At 29.4% G+C, this 23641-nt stretch overlaps 8 protein-coding genes across 9 annotated transcripts in view; 3 read left to right on the top strand and 5 right to left on the bottom strand.

The window, feature by feature from the left end:
- The window catches only part of LOC134838119 (frizzled), a 115839-nt gene extending 110439 nt beyond the window's left edge, over positions 1–5400 (bottom strand). The window contains exon 1 of the mRNA XM_063853581.1: positions 4708–5400. Within this exon, the coding sequence (XP_063709651.1) occupies positions 4708–5361 (654 nt within the window). The 5' untranslated portion in view covers positions 5362–5400. The remainder of the gene's footprint in view (positions 1–4707) is intronic.
- A 1606-nt stretch (positions 5401–7006) lies between these two features.
- Positions 7007–8494, bottom strand: LOC134827778 (leucine-rich repeat protein SHOC-2-like). Its single transcript, XM_063840594.1, has one exon. It carries the CDS (start codon positions 8492–8494, stop codon positions 7007–7009), a length of 1488 nt encoding a protein of 495 aa, XP_063696664.1.
- Positions 8495–9391: 897 nt separating this feature from the next.
- LOC134829576 (eukaryotic translation initiation factor 2-alpha kinase 1-like) lies at positions 9392–12446 on the bottom strand. Its single transcript, XM_063842730.1, has 3 exons — positions 12299–12446; positions 10758–12241; positions 9392–9924 (listed from the first exon to the last, which is right to left on the bottom strand). The coding sequence occupies exons 1-3, from the start codon at positions 12366–12368 to the stop codon at positions 9451–9453; spliced, it is 2028 nt and encodes a 675-aa protein (XP_063698800.1). The 5' UTR covers positions 12369–12446; the 3' UTR covers positions 9392–9450.
- A 59-nt stretch (positions 12447–12505) lies between these two features.
- On the top strand, positions 12506–18497 carry LOC134827235 (valine--tRNA ligase). The gene is made up of 5 exons (XM_063839820.1): positions 12506–12816; positions 12957–13124; positions 14273–16204; positions 16916–17261; positions 17864–18497. The coding sequence occupies exons 1-5, from the start codon at positions 12649–12651 to the stop codon at positions 18373–18375; spliced, it is 3126 nt and encodes a 1041-aa protein (XP_063695890.1). The 5' UTR covers positions 12506–12648; the 3' UTR covers positions 18376–18497.
- Positions 18365–20538, bottom strand: LOC134827236 (rab proteins geranylgeranyltransferase component A). The gene is made up of 3 exons (XM_063839821.1): positions 20388–20538; positions 20154–20329; positions 18365–20083 (listed from the first exon to the last, which is right to left on the bottom strand). Exons 1-3 carry the CDS (start codon positions 20434–20436, stop codon positions 18506–18508), a joined length of 1803 nt encoding a protein of 600 aa, XP_063695891.1. The 5' UTR covers positions 20437–20538; the 3' UTR covers positions 18365–18505.
- A 30-nt stretch (positions 20539–20568) lies between these two features.
- On the top strand, positions 20569–21203 carry LOC134827238 (small ribosomal subunit protein mS25). Its single transcript, XM_063839823.1, has 2 exons — positions 20569–20773; positions 20831–21203. The coding sequence occupies exons 1-2, from the start codon at positions 20637–20639 to the stop codon at positions 21201–21203; spliced, it is 510 nt and encodes a 169-aa protein (XP_063695893.1). The 5' UTR covers positions 20569–20636.
- A 72-nt stretch (positions 21204–21275) lies between these two features.
- LOC134827237 (probable RNA-binding protein 18) lies at positions 21276–22054 on the bottom strand. Its single transcript, XM_063839822.1, has 3 exons — positions 21942–22054; positions 21752–21872; positions 21276–21698 (listed from the first exon to the last, which is right to left on the bottom strand). Exons 1-3 carry the CDS (start codon positions 22001–22003, stop codon positions 21276–21278), a joined length of 606 nt encoding a protein of 201 aa, XP_063695892.1. The 5' UTR covers positions 22004–22054.
- An 813-nt stretch (positions 22055–22867) lies between these two features.
- LOC134827201 (endoribonuclease Dcr-2) overlaps positions 22868–23641 on the top strand; it is a 126987-nt gene continuing 126213 nt past the window's right edge. For both annotated transcript variants that reach the window (XM_063839776.1, XM_063839775.1), the window contains exons 1-2: positions 22868–22987; positions 23340–23550. In XM_063839776.1, coding sequence (XP_063695846.1) covers positions 23351–23550 — 200 coding nt within the window. In that variant the 5' untranslated portion in view covers positions 22868–22987; positions 23340–23350. The remainder of the gene's footprint in view (positions 22988–23339; positions 23551–23641) is intronic.

Here is a 23641-nt window from a genome sequence, read left to right as displayed (position 1 = left end):
TGGTACATCATTAAAAACATGTAGGTTCTGCCATTTTTTGTTTTTATTTATTTTTAAGTGCCCACAAACTGCAGCCAGTGAGTGTCACACAAAAGGAGCAAATTATCTGTTTTTTTCTCGTTCTCGAGACTTGAGAAACTAACGAATTCAATTACAAACAGACGCTTTTTTTCAAGTGTCTCTTGACTTGGCAGTATTTGAATTTAAGCGGCATGTTTATGCTTTTCTTGCCTCCGTTTTGATATTAATTTAGACTGCACAGATTGCGTTGTCGATTAAAATGCCTACGTACTTAAAGGTGAACTTTGGACACCCTCAACGTTTTTTTTTAAACAACGGCAAGGTTTGATTGCATCGTGTGGTTTATGTGAGTGTGCATTTCATTTCGGAGTTGCATTTATGGCTGAATGCACCTTAAAAGGCATGAACACATGAACGAACAGTAAATATTCGTTTGACCTTTGCTAGTTTGAACTTTTCTTTGTTTATTTTTATTTTTTTTTTTTAATGAAATTATGGGTTTTCTAGATTTTTTTTTAGAATTTCTGCAATTTAGCTTAATTAAAAATTGTAAAAAAATATTTTTTGTTTTTATTTATTTAAATATTTATTTAAAAATAATTTAAAAAATATTTAATAAAAATTCTCAAGTAAAAATCGATTGAGTAAAATTTAAAAAATAATTAAAAAATATTAAAAATTAAATAAATAAATAATAAATTTAAAGAATTAAAAAAATAAATAAAATATTAACAGAATTAAGAAAAATCAAAAATTTCTTTAACATAAAAATAATTAAAAATTATTATTTTTTAAATTTTTTAAAATTATTTAATAATTTAAATTTTACTTTATTTAATTAGATTTAATTTTTTAATTGAAAATTATTTTTTTTTTCTTGAATTTTAAGTTATTTTAAATTATTTTATTTCTTTATAAATGAAAAAAGCAACAAAATATTAAGAAAAAAAGAAAATTTAAAAAAAATTGGCATAAAATTTAAAAAATACATATATATTTAAAAAAATCAATCGAAATAAAAAAATATTATTAATAAAATAATTTAATTTGATTTAATTTAAAGAAAAAAATAAATAAATAAATAAAATAATTAAATTAATTAAAATAAATTAAATTAAATTATTTAAATTTAATTAAATTAAATTAAATTAATTTTTTTCGAAAAAAAAGATAAAATGTTCAATTTATTTTTAATTTTAGAAAATTTTGCTCAAGTTCAAGATAAACTCTCTAAATAAAAATAAAAAAAATCGGCCCTGATTCAAAGTCATCATGCCAGACAAAGAGATCAGGTAAAGTAATAGATTTGTTAAAATCAAACAACAAATAGTTTTGATTCCTTTCGGGGAACGTTCCATGTTCCATGAGTCAGCTAAAAATGGCAAACAAACCGTTTCTTTTTGATCTATGATATCAATAGTTTTTGTCATTTGTGAGTTTTTTTTTGTGCTGCTGGCCTGACTATTGGTAGCATCGCACTGCCTTTTACAGAAAACGCGTGTGGAATGTGTTACGTTTTGCTCTTTCTCCATTTTCACTGCGATATAGGACAGAGATGTAAGTCACTTTTAAAGAGATTCAGTGTTCTTATCGTCATCGAGAGTCGTTTTTTCTTGCTTTCTAATTAGATGTTTGAATAAAAATTCTTGTTTACTTCTATTTGTGTGAACCGTGTCAGCTTTTTTTACGACGTGATAACGCAAAAGCCATAAATGTGGAATAAAAATCATAACAAAAATGGAAACTACTGACGATGTTTGTGAAAATGAAAAGAAACAGAGCAAAAAAAGAAGAAGAACGAGCAACAGGATGGAATACGATAAAAATAATAAACGTCGAATGGAGCGAAAATGGCACAACATACGATGATGGAACAACAACAACGGAAACAACAAAGCAAAAAAGGAGGCATCAACTTTAATTTATTGCTTATCGTCTTGTTATTGCTTCATTGTGTGTATGAGTGCCTTTTTGCCATGCCTTCTCGAGTGACATAGAGGAGTGCTCTGTCCGCAAAATGACACCAAAATTGGGTCGATTACGGAGGTCAACGAGCAATTTCTTCCACAAAAATTCGAGATTCTTAATTTTTTTATTACTTTATTCGGCTTGAAATGAAATTCGATATTTTTGAAGATAAAATTTTGTTCCAAATTGTTTGAAAATAAAAAAAAAATAATATAAATAAATAAATTTAAAATGAATTTAAATTTTTAATTAAAATTTAAGTAACAAAATTAACAAAATAAAAATTGAAATAACAAAAAAAAAATTCTCCTAATATTTTGTAATTTAATTTTAATTCTAAAATCAAATAAAAAAAACTAAAATAATTTTTTAAAGAAAAGTATTTAAAATTTTTTATTTATTTAGACTCAAAATATTTTTCATAAAATTTAATTTTTTTTTAAATTTAATTATTTTTCAACGAAAATAATTGAAAAATATTATTAAAAATTAATTTTAATTTTTTTAAAGCCATAATTTATTTTTTTTTATTTTATTTTTTTTTAATTTATTTTTTTTTTTAACGAAAAAAAAACAAAATGAAAAAAATATTATTAAAAATTAATTTTTTTTTTAAGCCATAATTTTTTTTTTATAATTTATAAATTATTTTTAAAAAAAAAAAAATTTACATAAAAAAAAATAAAATTTTTTAAATTTTATAATATTTTTTTTAAATAAATAATAAAATTTTTTAAAAATTACCTAAATATTTTTTTTTTCTAAATTTTCGAAAAAAAAAATTATATAATTTTTCTCGTAAAAAAAACTCCTAATTTCAACCATAATTTCGGATACTTTGACCTTTAATTCAACAAATTTTCATAAAACATGCCCTATGAAAGTAATAAAAATTCAAGAAGGGAACAGCTGCTTTAAATAATTAAAGTAGACGAGTCTCGTACCGCAAAAAGTACTCAACTTGTGTCGATATATATTTTAATTAAAGAAAAACGACAAAACGGCGAACAAACTGTTTGTTTGATGCAATGAATTGGATATTTTAACATATACAACTTGAAGAAAAAACTGTAAATGAATGGCATTCTCTGGACCTTTTAACCTTCTTTTCAAACTGTTTTCAAAGAATTGTATCGAGACTCTTGCAGCAGATCGCTTGAAAAAGATTACTCTTCGACTGTTGTGGATGCGAATAAACCCAAAGAATACGAAACGAAGAAAAATGGGAAGTATAAAGTGAAACAAAGGGCATAAAAATTTAAGAAGCAAAATTAAATGAATTCTTGTCGTCCTTTCTTTTCAAGTCCTAAACACGAAGAGAGAGAGACGAAAAAACCTGAGAAGTTGTTGTTGTTGTTGTTAGTGTATCACGCACAACCAATTATTGTCTTTTGAATCATTTTTGTACCTTTTCATTATAATAATGTTTAACTTTTTTACGATTCTAACGATTTCTTTTTTTTTTATATTTTTACAAAAAAAAAATGTGCTGTCCTGTCATCTATTGTTCTACATGTTACATGTTAACATGTATGAAGAAATAAAAAAAAAATACACCTGGCTTGGTCTAATGTGAAGAAGAGCTCAACTCAACCTTGGAACAAGTTATTACCGTGACGCGATAATGAAGAGACAGAAACGGGTGAAATTATTAGAAATTTTTTTTTTTTATTTATTATTTTTTTAATTAAATTTATTTTTAAAAAAATTTAAATTAATTTTTAAATTTATTTTAAAAAAAATTAAATTTATTTTTAAAAAATATTAAATTAATTTAAAATAATTTTTTGATTTTTTTAAATAATTTTTTAAATTTCAAAAAATTTTTATTAAAAAAATAAAAATTATTTTTTTTTTAAATTTAAAATTATTTTTTTTAATTTATTTAAAAATTTTAAAAATTTTTTACTAAATTAAATTTTAATTTATTACAAATAATTTTTAAAATTGTTTTAAATAATTATTTGATTTGTTTTTAAATTATTTTTTAAAATTTTAAGAATTATTTTTTATTTTTAATTAAATTTTAATTTATTACAAATAATTTTTAAAATTATTTAAAATATTTTTTTTTAATTTTTCAAAATTATTTTCAAATTTATTTTTAATAAATTTTAGATTTTTTTCTGAATTTATTTTATTATTTCTTATTTATATTTTTTTTTTTCAGATGATTTTGCAGAAGAATTTCTCTCAGGCTGATTGATTTGCTAATTTAAAGCTTTCCTGTCAATAACAAAATTAAATAAACAAGAAACCGGAGAAATTGCATGAAAAAACACGACCTTTGAAAGAATTTTACCTTCAAACGGCCTTCAATGTAATTGGCTTCTAAGTCTTCTTCAATGTCGAATTCGAAAGGTTTTCGGGGCAATCGTTTATATTTTTTTCTTATTTATTTGATTTCTAAGCAGATCGAACAATCACAAAAAAGAAGTCACGAAAAATTGATCGTTGAAATTGATTAAAAATCGAACAAAGGCCTTTTTTCTCAAAATTACTCAATTTTTCTTCACAAAACGATTGAAATAGGTAAGACACATTCCCCGAAAAAGAAAAAAAATATTTTTTTTAACAAACAGAGAGAACAATAGAACAAGATAAATACAATCTGAACACTTTAATTGGCAGATAAAGGTCATTCAAATGCTTGTAAATAGGGGCGATTAAGTTGTGGCAGATTAAAAAAGTCCCTTTTTTTAAAAATTATTTACTCACCTTATCGCCCACAGTCAATAAATATCCCAATCCGGAGGGTATTTTGAGTTGCACGGGACACACGAAGCCCAAATCGCGATGCGGCGTAACGGGACGAAGTCTGCCTTTGCTCGTTTGTCCCGTTGGTTTTGGCGTTACAACAAGCCCTGTGCCTCCCGCAGCAGTTGGCGAACTCGTGCCACTCGACGTATTGTTCCTTCCGATGCAAATTGTGTCGCCGCCGTATTCGGGAAATTTGCTGCATTCCAAATTTTCGGGCCATTGGAAGGAAAAACTGTTCATGAGACTTTCGCATTGCCTTGCGCTTTCGCATAAACTGCGACACGGGCGAATTGGCTCCTCGAGAATCGTGCAAGGAGGCGCATAAAGTGAACACAGGAAGAATTTCAGATCGGGACTGCAGTCAACTTTGACCAAGGGGATGAATTGATGCACTTCGAGGGCAGCTTCTTCCTGTTTTGAGTGCCCGATGCTGTTCGGCATGACTGTCATGTTGTATTCGATGTCGAGACATAGCGGGATTGTGATTCGCTCGCATCGATCGTTGTGCGGAAATAAATGCTGATCCTCTGTTTTGTCTTGCATGCCAGATGCAACGACGAAAATTGCAACTTGCATGGCAACTACGAACACGAAGCGGCAGGTAGTTGTCATTTTTGAGCTTTTTATGTTCAATTTCACTCTTTTTTAATTTAATTCACTTTTAATTTTTTTTTTCTATTGTGAGAAAATTAGAACCAGGGCATTTTTTATGAATTTTTTTATTTATTTCATTTATCATCAAAGGAGAATCACTTTCTTCAAATGCATTTATTTTTTTTTTAATTTATTTTATAATGGCTTTTGCTGCAATTTTCTCACATTTATCACATTTTTGGCTTTTTGCATGCTTTTATTTTCATATTTTCATTCATGCCCTTTATTATTTTTGCTTCTTCTTTGCTTTTCATGCACACATTTGCTGTTGTTGTACAACACAATAGGGCACTTGTTGCCTTCTTTAACAAGACCGGTTTATTCGCGTTTCAATTAATTATTTTCTATTTTATTTTTTTAATAATTTTTATCATTTTTTGAATATTTTTTTTTAGATTTTTTAATTCTTTGAATTTTTTTCAAATTTTTATTTAAATTTTTTAATTTTAATTCACAAATTTCGTTCAATTTTATTGAATCACGTACAAATTGGATGATAAAAAAATTATTTTTAAATTTTAATTAGATTTCCATTCATATTTTCACAGATGATTGCCGGAAAAGTCGCTTATCACGCGGGAAAAGCGGAAAATTCACCGTTGGCTTTGATAATTCTCGATAAAAACACGACCTTCCTCTACGACAGCTAAAACACGACTGACCTGTCAACCACAGAGAGGGCGGTACTCTCGATCGGAACACCGATTTTTCCATTCCGAATGATCGGAACACCGATTTTTCTATTCCGATCGTGCTGAAATCCAGTTACGATAAACGATAAGTTGTGAGGAGTAAGAAATTGTAATTTTTCAAAAATTTTCCGTTTAAAATTCAATTTCTTTTTTATCAATTTCAAATTCAATGGATTTTTGAGAATTTTAACAATGAAACTGAAATATTTTCTATAAATTTCCATTTAAAAAATTATTATTATTTAATTTATTTTATAAAATATTTTTTTTTTATTTTTCAATGATTTTAATTAAATTTTTTATAAAACTTTGTAAATTTTAGCGAATTCCTGAATGTTTTTTTTTTTTCAAAATTTTCAATTAACTTAATAATATTTTTTTAAATAACTAATTTTAAATTATTTTTTTAATTAAATTTATTAGTTAATTAATTTTTTTTTTTATGCTATTATTTAATTTTAATTTATTTATTTTTATTTTATTTTATTTTTAATTTTATAATTCAAAAAATTGTATATTTATATTTTTTTATTTTATTTTTTATAATTTAATTATTTTTAAAAAATCTTAAAAATTTATTTTCTCATTGTATGTTTTTTACAAAATAATTATATCAAGTGAATTTTTTTTTAAAATTAGTAAGAAACTTTTGATTGTAATATATTTTTTGCAAAATTAATTTAATATTTCTCAATATTTAAAAAAAATAATGAATTTAATTGATATTTAAAGAAAAATTTAATATTTTACCAAAAATTTTATATTTTTATTTATTTTTTTATTCTAATTTTATTATTTTTTTATTTAAATTTTATTATTTTTTAAATTTTTTTTAATTAATTTTCTAATTTTTTTTAATTAATTTTTTAATTTTTTTTTTTTTTTTTTTTCAGTTCAAATTCAATTAATTTTCATTTTCCTTTTCGATAAAAAGGTCTTCCCGCAACTCTCGTGGCTTCATTCTCAATTCTGGCATACAAGGCTCCAATTTGCTCCTCCAACTTGGTAATTTGTTCCGCAAAATTCACCTGAAGCTCATCCATTTCACGACGACACGCTTGCAGATCATTTTCATTGTAGCACGGAATATTCAAAAAATTACTCACAGGATCAACTTCTCGACTTACCAACCGCCATCCACGTTCGTTCAAGTCATGCATCAATTTCACCAAATAATTGCAACTGAAACTGTTTCTTGTGACATCAATTGTCTCCAAATCCTTCAAAACTGTTTCATTTAATGGAATTCGAATAAAACTCACGTCATTGTCGGCTATGGAAATGTGATTTAACAAAGTCATGTGTTGCAAAGCACCCAAATCCAAGTGTTTTAATAAATTATCCGCGAGATTCAATTCAACAAGGTCCGTCAACGAATAAAACGATCGATGGTTGATGTGAGTAAGTTGATTTCCCGCCATATAAAGTCGTTTTAAGCTGCTTAATTGTCTCACTGACGTCGTTTCTTTGAATAAATTGTAGCTTAAATTCAGTTCGTGAATGGAAATATTTTTTCCGAGGATCAAAGAGCTCAATTTATTATGCGAGGCATCGATTTTCCGCACAGATTGAAGGATTTCGAGCTCCCATAAGAAGTTTAAACTGAGATCGACAGCAAAAATTCGAGGATTTGTGAAATTTAGGATGATATCAAAGATGGAATTGTTCCGTAAGGACAAAGAGGTGAGTTTTGGCATCGAAGTAAAAGTCGTCGGAGAAACTTCTTTAATTAAATTTTCCTCAATTTTTAGCGTCACAACGTCGTGCATGCCATAAAAGTCCGTTGAATAAAGTGCCATCAACAAATTATACGAAATATCGAGATATTCCAATTTTTTGAGATAAAAAAAGGCGTTCGGGATACTTTTGAGCCTGTTATGCGACAAATCCAAATATTTCATCTTTTTCGTGTACAAAAAAGTATGCAACTTTAAATTTTGAATCTCATTATGTGACAAATCCACGTAATTCAGTTCCTTATTGCAGTAAAAAGCCATTTCTCCGATATTTTTTATGTGATTGTGACTCAAGAAAAGTTCCCGCAAACGAACGCCAGCATCAAGGTCAGTAACACTTCCAAGCGAAACGTTCTTCATGATCAATATTTCGGTATTTTTGAACGTTTGAAGCAAATTTGGCGGGATTCTACTGACCCAAGAATCAACAAACTCCAAAATTTCGAACGAATCCAAGTCAATGGGCAGTCCCTCGAACGTCGGAATGATGTTAAAAGTGATGCTCGTGTTGCCAAACACTCCGGAAAAAATACAAGCCGTTGATGAGTCAGAATTCGATTCGTAATTCAGCAAGACCGAACATTGTAAATTACTTAAGAGACCACGAGATGCACAGCTGGCACACGATGAGAGCAAGACAAAGTACAGGAAAATTATTTTCATGACGCCAAGTTGTCTCGAAAGTAACACGTTTGAGCCAAGTAACGGTCAATGATCAACTGAAAACGAAAACAGTCAAAATATTTATTTACTAAAAATAAATTAAAGTGGTTCGGAATATTTTTTGGCGTACATTCAAATGAATTTAATGGGATTTTATGATTGAATCGTCATTGATGTTTTATGGAAAGTTAATAAAAAATTTTTAAATTTTTCAATTTTAATGAAATATCATAAAAAAATGTAAAATATAAATTTTAAATAAGTTTGTTATAGATTTTTTAATAAATTCTTTTTTTTATTTTAAATATTTTTTTTTTTTTTTTTTTTTTTTAAATTATTTAAATTAATTTTAAAATATTTATTTTAATTAAAAAAATTAATTAATTAAAAAAACACTAAAATAAAAAAAATTATTTAAATAAAATGCTGACTTAAAATCGTGATAAATTTTGCAAGTCAATTTTTGAGCAATTTTAAGCTTGAAACTGATGGAAACGTTTACGAATTTAAAATAAAAAAATAAATACTGAAAAAATTTATTGAAATAAAAATTATTTTTAAGAATAAGAAATAAAATTAAAAAATTTAATTAAAAATAATTAAATTTAAGATTTAATAAAAAAAATGTTTTTCAAAATGAAATAAAATTAAATAATTAATTAATTATTTATTTAATTTAATTAAATATTTTTTTTTAATTTGTCAAAAATTTATTTAAAATTATTTTTGATCACAAAAATAGAAAATCTCATAATTTTCCTTAAAATTTATTTATTTATTTTTTTTTTTTTGAAAAAATCAAATTTTGATTTTTTTTTTAAATTTTATCAATACAGACACCCTAAAAATTATAAAAAAAAATAAAACCATAAAATTTCAATTCAAATATTTCTTTTTATTTGTTGTTTTCTTTCAGTAACATCGCAAGCAGGAGAAATCTCGAAAAAATCAATTTTTTATTCTAATTGTATGTCATCAATGTTCTTCAGCAGTTTTTTCAAACGATCTTCATTCCCGTTTCTCTGTTCGGAACGAACTTTTTCCTCCATTTCCAATATTTTCGCCTTCAACTTTTCAATTTCCAAGTCTTTGCCGTGCATATCTTTGTTCCTATCGCGTTTTTGTCCTTCCATTTCGGCTCGCAAGTTTTTAATTTCGACATCGCGTTCGCTTAAACGCCTTTGCAACTCGTTGATGACGTGATCTTTGTTGCTACTAATTTTATTCATTATTTCTATGAGTTGTGTGGTATCGGGACGGCGATTCGTTGAATGGTGCATGCATCGTTTAAGTAAACTACGGAAATTAACGTTGATATTTTCGGGCAATTTTCCGCTACGGACTTGTTTAATGGTGTTGGCGCGTTCCATGTCGGTTGAAAAGGGCACTAATAGTTCGAGTAAGATTATGCCAAGGGAATAAATGTCACTCTGGAATGATAAAAAAAGGTTTAATTTAAGATTTTTTGAAAATTTTTCACATTAATTAAATTAAATAAAATAATTATTTAAAATTAAAGATCAAATAAAAAAATTATTTCAATGTGAATATTAATAAAAATCTTTAAAATAAATTTAAATTAATTATTTTTTAATTTTTTAAATATTTTGAAAAATTATAAAAATTACTTTAAAAATTTAATTTTTTAATTAAATAATTTTTTAACAAAAAAATCATAATAATTAAAACTCGAAATGAGTAAATTTTTATATTTTTTGTCAATTTTAGATATTTATACAATTTTTAAATTATTTTTAAATAAATTTGATATATTTTGCTTCTATTTTTGGCAGATTTTGTTTTAGAAAAATATTTTTGAATATTTATAAATGTATAATTTTTAAAATTCAAAAATTTTTAAAGAAAAATAAAATTAAAAAATAATAAGGTAATTTAATTAAATTAAAAATTATTTATTTTAAATTTGAGAAAAATTGAAATACTTAATTATTTCAATATGAATTTTTGGTAAAAATAATAAAAATAAATTAATTTAATAAAATACAAATTTAAAAAAAAATAATTTTTTATTTTCGAATTCAAATTTTAACTTAATTAAATTTATAAATATTTTTTTAAATAAAAAATCTGCCTTTTTTTTTAATTAAAAAAAATTTTTAAAATTTTAAGCAATTTTTCACAAATTTTTAAATTTAAAATTGTAGAAAAAATTAAAATAAAATCTAAAAACTCAAATTTTCTTTAAAAAAATGCAAAAATATTTTTAAAAAATAAATTTCGATTAAAAAATTTCAAACCTTACCTTGAAATTACACTCTCCAGCAAGTTGTTCGGGCGCCGCATACAGTGGCGTTCCAAATCCCGCTCCCGTATGCGCTTCCTGCAACGGACAAGCCAATCCAAAATCCCCCAACTGAACATTTATCTTCCCATTTGGCTCGACACTGACGAAAATATTGCTCGGCTTGATGTCATGATGCACAATTTTCCGCGAATGAATGTAACTCAACCCGTTAAGTAGTTGCGTGAAAATGTCTGTGACGACATCCAAGTGCGTCATGTCCTGATTAAACCACGAATTTTCAAAGGACTCATCAACGCTCGACTCGCTAAACGATCGACTGTGATGCACTTCAGTAAATTCTGACTCTTCCGTACTCGTCGTTGATGTGTCGTCACTGTTGAAAGATTCTCGTGTCGTCGTTTTCCGATAAGTGCTTGAATAATTAAAACTACTACTACGTGATTCATGCGGCGGTTGTTGCTGTTCCAGGATGAATTTAAGGTAAAACGCCTCGTAATCGCTCGATTTGTTACGTTGGTCCAAGAATTCTTTGAGAGTTAGCTGGCACATGGTCATTTGAATGAACAACGTTGCCCATTTTAGCTTGACATGCGGTTGATTTGCTTCAATACTAATTTTACGATCACGATATTTGCAAACGGCAACTTCGGCATCACTTGTTTCGGTGTCGTTGGGAGCTTTTTCCGCCGATTCGTCGCCAAATTGGATGAAATCCGAACTACTATCCGTTCGTTCGATGAATTTTTGCGTGACATATTTGTCGGTTCGGGTTGTTGTCTCGTCCGAATCTTCGTCGTCGTCACTGCTTGTCTCTTCGTCGCCCTCTTCTTTGTCTTTTATCATGCTATTTGTGTTGTAAGTGAGTAAAGGTTCAAGCCAGGCAGCTTTATAGGGCACGATATTCGAGTGATTGAGACTCGCCAAGGTCTTTACTTCCGCTAAATGGAGCAAAACGTTGTTAATTGACGTCGATTTCAGCGTAATTTTCTTCACGGCATAAATAATTCCGTCTAATTTGTGACGCGCTTTGAATACTTTGCCAAATCCGCCGCCCGCGATGAACCCAATCTCATCAAATTCCCGATGGTAACGTGACCATTCGAGTCCCAATGGTTGCGCAAGAGGCCAAACACTATCCAGTTCGACGGGCAAACCTTCGCCACGCGCAATCGAAACCAACTGATAAAGTGCCCGCTGATACTGACTTCGCATCAACTCGAATTCGCCCAATTTGAAACTCTCGTCAATCAGCTTCATTTTATGCAAGTGCTCGCAAATGATGTTATACAAATTGACGGATTTCTGTGGGTCGGGTTCAAGCATCGCACAAAGTTGCTGCACCAAAGATTCGACAAGCAGCGAAACGGGCGTCGTGGCTTTCGTGGAAACATTTACAACGTCATAAATTTCGGTGTCATTGAAAATGTAGCGTCTCTCGGTTGTGGTTTTTGCGGATTTGGTCTTTTTATCTTCGTGGCTTCCTGCAATTCAATCGAAAATTCTAGAGATGCAACAGCGTGTTAGAACATGCAACTTACCCATGTCAAAAGTTCTGATCGTCTTCAGCTGACTCCAATCCTCTTCGTTGCTGTCTTCCTCGTCACTCATCGCGAAAAACGATTTTAACTGAAATTGTGAAGAGAAAAAAGCAAAAAAAATGACGAAAAAATATTTTTCCACACGAAATTCGCTAAATGACAGATGTAAACAACGCGTTTGACAGAAAACAGCTGACGCGAATAACACACACAAAAAAAATCGTGCCACGAGACACACGCTTCGAAAGTGAAGGGAAATTTCTAATTTTCCAACTTTAAAACAAATAAATCGAATTTTTAAAGTTAAAAAACAATATTTCCGCAATTTTTATTGAAAAATTTAAAAAATCATGTCAGAACCGGAAAAAGTTGTCGAAGCAAATGGCGAAGGAGCTCCGCAAAAATCGGCGAAACAATTGGAACGGGAAGCCAAAAAGGCAGCTAAAATCGCAAAGTTGAATGAGAAAAAGGAGAAAAAAGCTGCTGCGCCTCCGCCAGCTGCCAAAGAAAAGGCTGAGGTAATTTTTCGCAAATATTTTATCAGAAAATCTCGCTTATCTTCATCGCGCATGAGATATGACTCACATTTGCCTGCAAAATTGTGACGAAAAAGAATGATGCAATAATTTGTTGACAAATTTTTTGTTTGTTTTTGTAGAAAAAGACGAAAGAAGTGAAGGAAGCTGTTGTTTATACGGGAAATACAGCGCCGGGTGAGAAGAAGGATCTTTCGAGTCCCATGCCAGATGCTTATAGTCCGCAATATGTCGAAGCTGCGTGGTATAGTTGGTGGGAAAAGGAAGGATTTTTCAAGCCAGAATATGGGGTAAGAGACTTTTATAAAGATTTTGATTTAGTTTTTTTTTTCAAAACTGTGTCAAAGTCATTTTTGTCAAATTTTGCTCCAAATGGATAAAAATTTATCAGAGGGCTCTAATTTATCATTTTTAATCATTTTATAACTCAAAACTGACAAAAAATTGAAACTGAAAAAAAAAATTTCTTTGACATAGTTTTGTTTTGAAAACTAAATCAAGAGAAAAACTAAATCAAAAACTGTGTCAAAGCCATTTTTTGTCAAATCTTGCTCCAAATGGATAAAAATTTATCAGAGGGGCTCTAATTTATCATTTTTAAATTTTTTGCAAAAAATTGAAACTGAAAAAAAAATTTTTTGAAATTTAATGTTTTGAAAAAATTCAAAAAAAAACTTAAAATTTTTTTAATAAAAGTTTTTTTTAAAATTTCAAATTTTTGACCCATATCAAAAATTAATTTTTTCAAATGTTTTTATAAATTTTCAAGAAATTAAATATTTATTTTTTCAAAATTTTTTTTTATAAATTTTTAAAATTATAGAAAAATATTATTAGGTACTGTTCAAAGTTTTGAAAAAAAAAAATATTTTTAATTTTTCTCTAATTTTTTAAATTTTTTCCGCATTTCAATTTTTTAACTTTAAATTTAAATTTTTTTCAAATAATAATTTTAACTTAAAATTTTTTAATCTATAAATTTGTTGTAAAGTTTTTATTTTTTTCAAACATTCAAAAAAAAAAATAAAAATATTAATTTCGAATAATTTTTGTAATGGAATTATTTTTTAAATTTTTTTTTCAAATTTTTCTTATAAATTATAAAAAGATCAATTCATTTGAACAACATTTTTATAATTTTTTTAATATTAAATATTTTAAATTTATTTTTCTAATTTTTTTCATATTTAAATATTTATTTTTTTATGAATTTATTTTTCTATTAATTAATTAAACTAATTTATTAATTAAAATTTTCATAAAATCAACAAAAATATTTATATTTGAAATTAAATTAAAATTTTAAAATTATTTTTTTTTATGAAAATTTGTTTCAATATTTTTTTTTGAATTTAATTTTTTCTCCAATTTTTAATTAAATTTTATGAAACAAAAAACTTAAATTAAATTTTAAATAAAAAAACTTCTTTTTTTTCAGCGTGACTTATCAAAACCCAATCCAAAAGGCAACTTCGTGATGGTAATCCCGCCTCCAAATGTCACGGGCTCCCTCCATTTGGGCCATGCCTTGACAAATTCCATCGAAGACGCCATCACTCGTTGGCATCGCATGAATGGGCGCACAACACTTTGGGTCCCCGGATGCGATCACGCCGGCATTGCCACGCAAGTTGTTGTCGAGAAAAAGTTATGGCGCGAACAGCAACTAACACGTCACGATTTGGGTCGCGAAGCATTTATCGACAAAATTTGGGGATGGAAAAACGAAAAAGGCGACCGAATTTATCATCAACTCCGTAAATTGGGCTCGTCTTACGATTGGAGTCGTGTTGCCTTCACAATGGACCCAAAATTGTGCAAAGCTGTTACCGAAGCATTTGTTCGAATGCACGAAAATGGATTAATTTATCGCAGCAGTCGATTAGTGAATTGGTCTTGCACGTTAAAATCCGCAATTTCTGACATTGAAGTCGATAAAGTTGAAATTCCCGGGCGAACGTACATGTCAATTCCCGGATATGCGGATAAAGTTGAGTTTGGGGTCTTGATTTCGTTCGCGTATAAAGTTGAAGGCACGGATGAAGAGATTGTTGTTGCTACAACGCGTGTTGAAACGATGTTAGGCGATACTGCAGTTGCTGTTCACCCCAATGACGAGCGTTACAAGCATTTACACGGCAAATTTGTCGTTCATCCGTTCTGTTCGCGTAAAATCCCGATCGTTTGTGATGAATTTGTTGATATGAATTTCGGTACGGGCGCCGTGAAAATCACTCCAGCTCATGATCCAAACGATTATGATGTCGGAAAGCGTCATAATTTGCCTTTTATCACAATTTTCAACGATGATGGGTACATTGTTGGCGATTATGGCGAATTTACGGGCATGAAAAGGTTCGATGCACGTCGCGCTGTCATCGGCAAACTCAAGGAATTGGGATTGTACAAAGAATGGGTCAATAATCCGATGGTTGTTCCCATCTGCAGTCGTTCAAAAGACGTCGTTGAACCGCTTATCAAGCCTCAATGGTACGTCAAATGCGACGAAATGGCAAAAAGCGCCACAGAAGCTGTCAAAAATGGCGAACTCAAGATCACGCCGGAATTTCACACGAAAATTTGGTATCATTGGATGGATGGCATTCGTGATTGGTGCGTTTCGCGTCAACTTTGGTGGGGACATCGCATTCCCGCGTACAAAGTTAAAAGTTCAAAACTCCCCGAGGAAGCGGGTGATGTTTGGGTTGTCGGACGCACCGAAGAAGAAGCTCAAAAGAAGGCAATGGAGCAAACGGGACTTGCAGCTGCTGATTTTACCTTGGCGCAAGACGAAGATGTTCTCGACACGTGGTTCAGTTCGGGATTATTCCCCTTTTCCGTCTTTGGATGGCCCGACAACACGAAAGATCTCGATCTTTTCTACCCAACATCACTTTTGGAAACGGGACACGACATTTTGTTCTTCTGGGTTGCGAGAATGGTATTTTTCGGTCAAACACTGCTTGGAAAACTTCCCTTCAAAGAAGTTTTCTTGCATCCGATGGTTCGTGATGCGCACGGAAGAAAAATGTCAAAATCGCTTGGAAATGTTATCGACCCGATGGATGTCATTACGGGAATTTCTCTCGAAGGGTTGCACGAACAATTGTACGATTCGAATTTGGATCCGAAGGAAATTGAAAAAGCTAAATTGGGACAAAAACAAGATTATCCCAATGGAATTCCCGAATGCGGTGTTGATGCGATGCGTTTTGCGTTATGCGCTTATTTGACGGCAGCACGAGATATAAATTTGGATATTCAACGTGTTCAGGGTTACAGATTTTTCTGTAATAAATTGTGGAATGCGACGAAATTTGCGTTGAGATACTTTGATGAGAACGAGAAAATTGAAGTTCTCACGGGATTGGTAAGAAATTTTTTTTATTTTAGTTTTTTTTTTTAAAGAAACTCAAAAAAAAATTATTCAAAATATTAAAGTATTAGATTTAAAAAAAAATTAAAAAATTTTTTAAAAGTCAAAATTTTAATTATAATCATATACTTTTGTGATGTTTCATCAGTTTTTATTTTTATTAATTTTTTTTTAATTTTTTCTTAACTTTTTCATATAAAAAAATTGAAAAGAAAATAAAAAATATTTAAAAGATTTGTTTTTAACTTTCTAATTTTTCTTTAATAAAAAAAAATTAAGAAGAAAATGATTTTTTTTAAATAAAACGAAATTTTGTGATATTTTCATCAAAAACTTTTAATGAAAATTATCGAAAATTATCTTTTCATCAGTTTAAAATAATTTTTTAAAGATTTTTTTCTAATTTTTTCTTATGAAAAAAATTTAAAAGAAAATGAAAATTTTTATATTTTTGTTAAAAATTTTTTTATATTTTTTTTTTGTTATTCTAAAATTAATTTCCTTGTAAAATAAAAAAAAATAAATTCTAAAAAAATTAAATGAAAATATTTAAAAAAAATTTGTGTTCAATGAAATTCTTATGTTTTCAAACATTAAAAAAAATAATTAAAAATTTATTTTTTTAACAATTTTTTTTAAATATTTTGAGTTTCATTTAAATAAATTTCATAAAAATTAAATAAAATTTATTTTTTTTTTTTTTAGACGGGAACTGAATCCAACATCGATAAATGGATTTTGTCACGTTTGGCTTACGCAACAGATGCCTGCAACAAGGGCTTTAAACAATACGAATTTGCTGCTGCAACAACAGCTTGTTACAACTTTTGGCTTTATGAATTGTGTGACGTCTATTTGGAGTGCTTGAAACCAACTTTCTTATCGGGAACGGATGATGAAAAATCAATTGCTCGTCGCACACTTTACACTTGCTTGGATTACGGTTTGAGACTTCTTTCGCCGTTCATGCCTTTCATCACGGAAGAGCTTTTCCAACGTTTACCGAGAGCTAATACGGCAATTCCGAGCATTTGTGTTGCTCCTTATCCAGGTGAGAGATTTAAATTGAATTTTTTTTTATTTTTTTTATTACGTCAAAAATCGACGAATTAATTGAATTAAATTTAATTTTTTAAAAAATAAATAATAAAAAATTAATTAATTAATTATATTTAATAAGTAAAAAATACTTAAAAAATTTTTGAATTAATTAATTTATTATTAAAAGTTTCTTAATTAATTAAATTAAAAAATTTCTTAATTAATAAAATTAAATTAAAAAAAAAATTAATTAAATTTAATTTCATTAATAATTAATTTATCAAATAAAAAATTAAAAAGTTTCTTAAATTAAAAATTTAAAAAAAAATATTAAATTTTTAGAAATTGAATTTTATTTTTAATTAATTTTTATTTATTTTTTTTAAATTTAAATTAATTTATTTATTTTCGTAAATGGAATAAAAATTTTAATTTAAAAATATTTTATTAAAAAAAATAATTAAAAATTTAAAATATAAATTTTTTTTATTTCTTCTGAAATCATCGAAATATCAACAAAATTTTTAAAACGATTTTTTTAAAATTTTTAAATGTCAAAAATTTTTATTTTATGCAAAATTTTTAATTTCTTTAAATTTCTTTCCTTTTCAGATGCCGACATGACAAGTTCCTGGCTGAACGAATCAATCGAAAAAGACGTCGAGTTCATGCAAAAAGCTATCAAAATTGTTCGTTCCGCTCGCAGCGACTACAACTTGCAAAACAAGCAAAAAACAGAAGCCTTCGTCGTTTCCACAGACGACTATTCAAAAACTGTTTTCGCAAAATTCGCCACAGACATTGCAACATTAGCGTACTGCTCAAAAGTCGAAATTACTGCTGAACCGCCAGCTGGTTGCGCAATTTTAACTGTTACGGGTTCGTGCGAAGTGCATTTACTCCTTAAAGGCTTAATTGACCCCGAAAAGGAAATCGCCAAGTTGCAAAAGAAGAAGGAACAACTCGAAAAATCCGTCGAAAATACCAACAAGGCGATGTCTGTTCCGGATTACGCCACAAAAGTCCCCGCTGAGGTTCAGGAGGCCAACAAGGAAAAAATCGAGCAATCTGAGAACGAAATTAAACGTATCATCGAGGCAATGGCTACTCTTAAGACAATGTAAAATGTGTCGTCGATCGACAATAATTTATTTTAAAATTTTTTTTTTTTCGTAAATTAAATTAAAGCTTTTTTTTATTTTTTTGTGAAAAACAGATAAATTGAGAACAAGTGCATTTCAAAAAACTGGAAGCTTAACTTTTTTCAACATCTTCTTCGGCTTCTTTTGCATTTTCGGGCGGCGCACCTTCCTCAGCTGCTTGTCGTGCCTCCCGCGCCTGTTCAATAGCCTCGCCTTCGAGAGTTTCCGTTTGTGTTTCCATCAAAAACGGATCTAATTCAATTTTAGGAACTGTCGGGTCTTCGCCCTCACAAATAATTTCATCCGGCTCCGGCGCACGTGGCAAAAAATCTTCCGCTGGATAAAGTTCTGCAAAAATCTCCTTCGCCTGATTGATGGAACGATCGAAATCGAGTTCGAAAAATGGTCCGCATGCCAATTTTACGTTCGTCGAAGCAGATTTTGATTCATTTTCGCATGCAACGCATCGGGGAATGTTAAAGTAACAACTCCAAAGAATTGTGGGAATTGTTTCGTCATCGAGAGGTTGCTCGTCATCCGTAAAATTAACATCGACGTCATCGGATGAGGGAGTTTTGATGTCAGATTTTGTATTTTTCAGTATTTGATCGACATATGGCGCCAAATCGTCTTTGGGAGTCGTGATTGTCTCACACATGACATGAATCAGGTACAAACCTTTCGGGCAAACGCCACTGTGATGATCTAGCTGTATGACAAAAGCGCCCGAATGATTTTTTTCCGATACCGGAGGAAGTTTTAAAAACATCACGCCATTTTTTCCTTGATTTTGGAGCAATCCGCCGATGGGAGTTGCAGTAATAAACACTCCGCGAGATATTTTTCCACATTTTAAGGCTTTAACTTCGGGTTTTTCTTCTTTTAAGACGTCTTTGGTGACAACTCCCTGCCCGATCACGATGTTTCGCGATGTTAATTTTCGATTTTCGTACTGCAAACCGTCAAAAACGAACGTTTTATCTTCATTTTGCTTGAATTCCAACGCTTTTATGGGACTCGAGAGACAATAGATGCCCGCAAATACCGCACAAAGTCGACAAAAGCACTGAGGAATCTCTCCGGCGCCATACATCGGGAACAAAAACGGCGTATTTCCATAATGACCGATGCTGGTAAGAAATTTTGCGACATTTTTCACGCCTTCCATGCATTTTGTCTCGTTATTGCCCATTCCGATAGCGTATAAAATGTAATGTATCAAATTTGGCGTCAATTTTTTGTGTTTCAAATACTCGATGAACGTTTTGTCTTCGTAATCCTTGAATTCTGTCATGTCCTGCGTTTCCACATACTTCAAACAAACCTCAATGAACTTCATGAGAAGCCTTTTTTCGACTACCGTCACATCTTTGTTCGTAAAAACATCCGCCCTCGAGCTTGGAACAGGCTTAATTGTGGCATCTTTGATAGTTGCGACGCGATCTACCGCCCTAAATTGCACATAGCGACAAATGTTCGAGGAAATCAGCAACGCTACCATCTCTCCCTTGGCAAATAACAGTTTTGGCGTCAAATCGATGCTGAATTTACGATTTTCCTTGCATATTTTTTCCTGATCCCATCCGCATACGGAGCCATGTGTGGTAAAATCGAACCAACGTTCCTCGATATTTTCAATGCCAATTCCTGCAGGCAGTATTTCGACAGTTGTTTGATCGAAATTTGCTTCCTGTGTGAGTTATTAATCAAAAAATTGACTGATTTGGGTCAACAATTGCGAAAAATAACAAATTTTTTACCTTTGTTACTGCGATTGTTCGATTTTCGGATGACTCATGATGCGAGGCGATGAACTTTCGGAAGCTTTCGAGCTGGAAGGCGGCCCAATTCCCTCCGTAATATTCGTTTGTGTCCATGTGAAGGACTGATTTGCCGATGCGAGCTGCAGCTGCTGCCACAATTGACTCTGTGAGGCCTGAAAATTAAAAAAAAAATTAAAAATATTTTTTTTATTGAAATTTTTAAAAAATTACCTGTTCCCAAGACGATGAGATCATATTCGGATGGCAAATCTTCCGTCATTTCATGAATTTTTTTGTTAATTTAATTTATTTTCAAGGAAAATCCGTCTTTTCTCGCGAAATTTTCAAAGTGAAATGCGAAGTTAATGTTTTCAGTGCTCGTCGACGTATTTTGACAACTTTGACAGTTCTTTGTTTTGGTAAAAAATACAAAACACATTGCTCGAAACACGTAAAATTCATAAAAATTCAATTTAAAAGATGCCTTTGATGATAGGAAGATCTCCCATTCGGAGAACAATCAAATATCTCGAAGCGGGACGTCTCATGCTAAAGGATCAAATAAAAATTTTCGCCATAAATTACAATACTTTCGGTGAACATCACAAGGGAGCAAGGTTTTAACTTCAATTTTTCGATTTTTATCATTTTTTTTTAATTAAATTGTCTTTCAGAGATTTCGTTTTTTGGACATTTCCTCAGTTGCAGTACAAAAATCCTTCCGTTCAGTGCATTACTTTCAAAAATATGACGCCAAGTCCCTTCATTCGGTGCTACTACGAAGACGGCAAGGAGATATTGGTCGATATTGACAGCAAAAATCGCATCGAAATCCTCAACCATTTGATACAAGTCGTCGGAAAACCGAAAGATGTGCTCGATGCTGAAGCAAAAGCGCAAGAAAAGAAAGATAATCCCGCGAATTTCGGTGTTGGATGTTCCCGAGCGTGTATTTGTGAGATTCCTGGCCAAGTTCCATGCCCTCAAATTATCCCATTGCCAATGCACATGCGAGGAAAATACAAAAATGCACCAAAAGACCAATAATTGAGCTAAAATTTTACTAGATATCAGTTTTAATTAAAATAAATTACGTAGAAATACAAGAAAAAAAATCAGTTATCGTCGTCCCGATTTGCCGTAAGGTCGACTTCGATGCCTATTGTGTGAGTATTTTGTTCGAGTATGCGTTTGCGAGGGCTTGTCCTTGTTATATTGGTACTTTTGGATGAGCGGCGCCTCGTTCGCTGCCGTTTTGTTCAATTCAAAATCGTAATTCGAGTCCTCGAGTTGCTTCAATTTCGCTTCCAACGCTTGAATCGCCAGCTCTTTACTTGTCATGACAGTTTTTGTGCGATGATGCGTTGCGGGCATCGACGATGATGATGCAGAAGTGCCTGCTGTCAATGCGGGAATATCAATTTTGGGTTTTGGTTTCTCGAGTTCATCGTAATTGACTTTGTTCGCGGGACGAACGGCGATGTGTTTGTCTCCGATTTTAATTCCGTTCAGCTTTTGTATGGCTTTTTCATGGTCTTCGGGCTAAAAATGAAAATTAATTTTAAAAAAATTCATAAAATGAGGAAAAAATTTACCTTTTTGAATGAAACGAAGCCATAACCTCGAGGTTGTCCTGCTTGCGGGCCATTTCGGTAGAAGAGTAGATCGAATTTTTCAATTTCACCACATTTTTGCAGAATTTTTATTAGTTTATACCAATAGGATGAAAAAATAAATTTAGATTAGCTTTGAATTTGGCGAAAAAATGCGAAAAAATTAACTTACTCGGTGATTCGGGGATCTAGATTGCCAATCCATAAACGCTTATCTGTCTCATCGCTGCTCATTTTTTGAAATTTTTAGAGGAAATTCGAAATAAAAATCGAAGATGCTCTGCAAAAATGTAAACAAAAATACTGACAGAAGAGAACTTTAGGGTTGCCAGCTGTTCAGTAAATTTAAAATTTTATTAAAAATTACAAAAATTTAGATTTTTTCACTGAAAAATATTTCAAGTTAAAAAATTCAATATTTTAGTGAATTTAAAATTTAAAAAAAAATAATTTTTTTAAAAAATAAATTAAACTTAAATTTTTATTAAAAAATAATAATTAATCATTTAAAAATTTAAATTTGAGACAAAAATAAATATTTAAAAAAATTATCAATTTAGGAGTTTTTTTAAATTTTAATTCTAAAGTAATTAATTTTAGATGAATTTTTCAATTAAATGAATAAATTGACAAACTTAAAAAAATATTTTTAAAATTAGTAAAAGTAAAAGAAAAGTAAAAAAAAATGGAACGCATTTTTTTTAAGAAGAAATTTGTTAGAAATTTTTTGCAGTTTACCAAAAGAAATTAAAAATTTTTAACCTATTTTTAAAAACATTCAAAATTTTTATTTTAGTTTATTTTAGTTTTTTTAAATTCATATTATTTTTTTTTACTTTTTTAAATTTATAGTCAAATATTTTGAATTTAGAAAAAAAAAATAAAATTGATGTAAAATTTTTGAAAAACACAATGCAAAGCCTTGAATTTATTTAACAAAAAAACGAGAAAAAATAATCAAATTTTTTAAAAGAAGTCGTTTTTTACCATTTTTAATAAAAAAATATTATAAAAATATTAAAAGTTGATTCAAAAATTAATTTTTTAAATTTTTGAAAAAAAAAAATCCGGCAACCCTCAAAAATATTTGTTGACAATAATGAGTCGACTTCAAGTTCAAAAGAATTTAATCAAAGTCGACTCTGATTTTAATGTAATTTTAAATAATTTGTGTAGATATTAATGTAAAAATTTAATTTACATCAAAAAAGAACAAAGGTAAGAATTAACTTTTAAAAATTCAAAATGAAACATGTCGAAACAAGAAATTCAACAAACCGGCAAAATATATCCGCAAAAATAATCTCGTTAAATCTTGTTTATTTTAAATATTTGATAACAAAATCTTATTAGAATTAATTCAACGATCGACTTTTTTCAATACTTTCTATGTATCAAAAGTTGTTTATACCATAATCTTTAAATAAACAATCGATGACGTGTTCTTTACAATGCAATCTTTGTCTGGAATTTATGATTTCGCAATAATATCGGGAATTACATGCAATCCGGCTCATTCGTATAAAAGTTCTTGTAAGGCAAAGAGCTTATCAAATTTTTTTTCCAACAGAAAGTAACAAAATGGATCGCCCTCCAGCATTAATTGATCCCAAAACGGGCGAAGAAAAGCCAGATGAGGCTTTATTGAAGGAAAGACCGTATCAGCAGAAAATGAAGGACATTTGTATTGAGAAAAATACGATAATTTACTTACCGACAGGAGCTGGAAAGACTTATATTGCCATCCAAGTTATCAATCACTTTGCAAAGGATTTAATTCCGTAAGTATTAAATTTTTAATTTTAATTAAATTAAATTAAATTAAAATATATTAAAAGAGAAAATTTAAAAAAATAATATTTTTTTATAAAT

The sequence above is a fragment of the Culicoides brevitarsis genome, chromosome 1 (genome assembly GCF_036172545.1).
Source record: "Culicoides brevitarsis isolate CSIRO-B50_1 chromosome 1, AGI_CSIRO_Cbre_v1, whole genome shotgun sequence".
Classification (NCBI taxonomy): Eukaryota; Metazoa; Arthropoda; class Insecta; order Diptera; family Ceratopogonidae; genus Culicoides; species Culicoides brevitarsis.
Note: the sequence above shows the minus strand (reverse complement) of the source record. Positions and strands in the feature narration are given on the sequence as shown.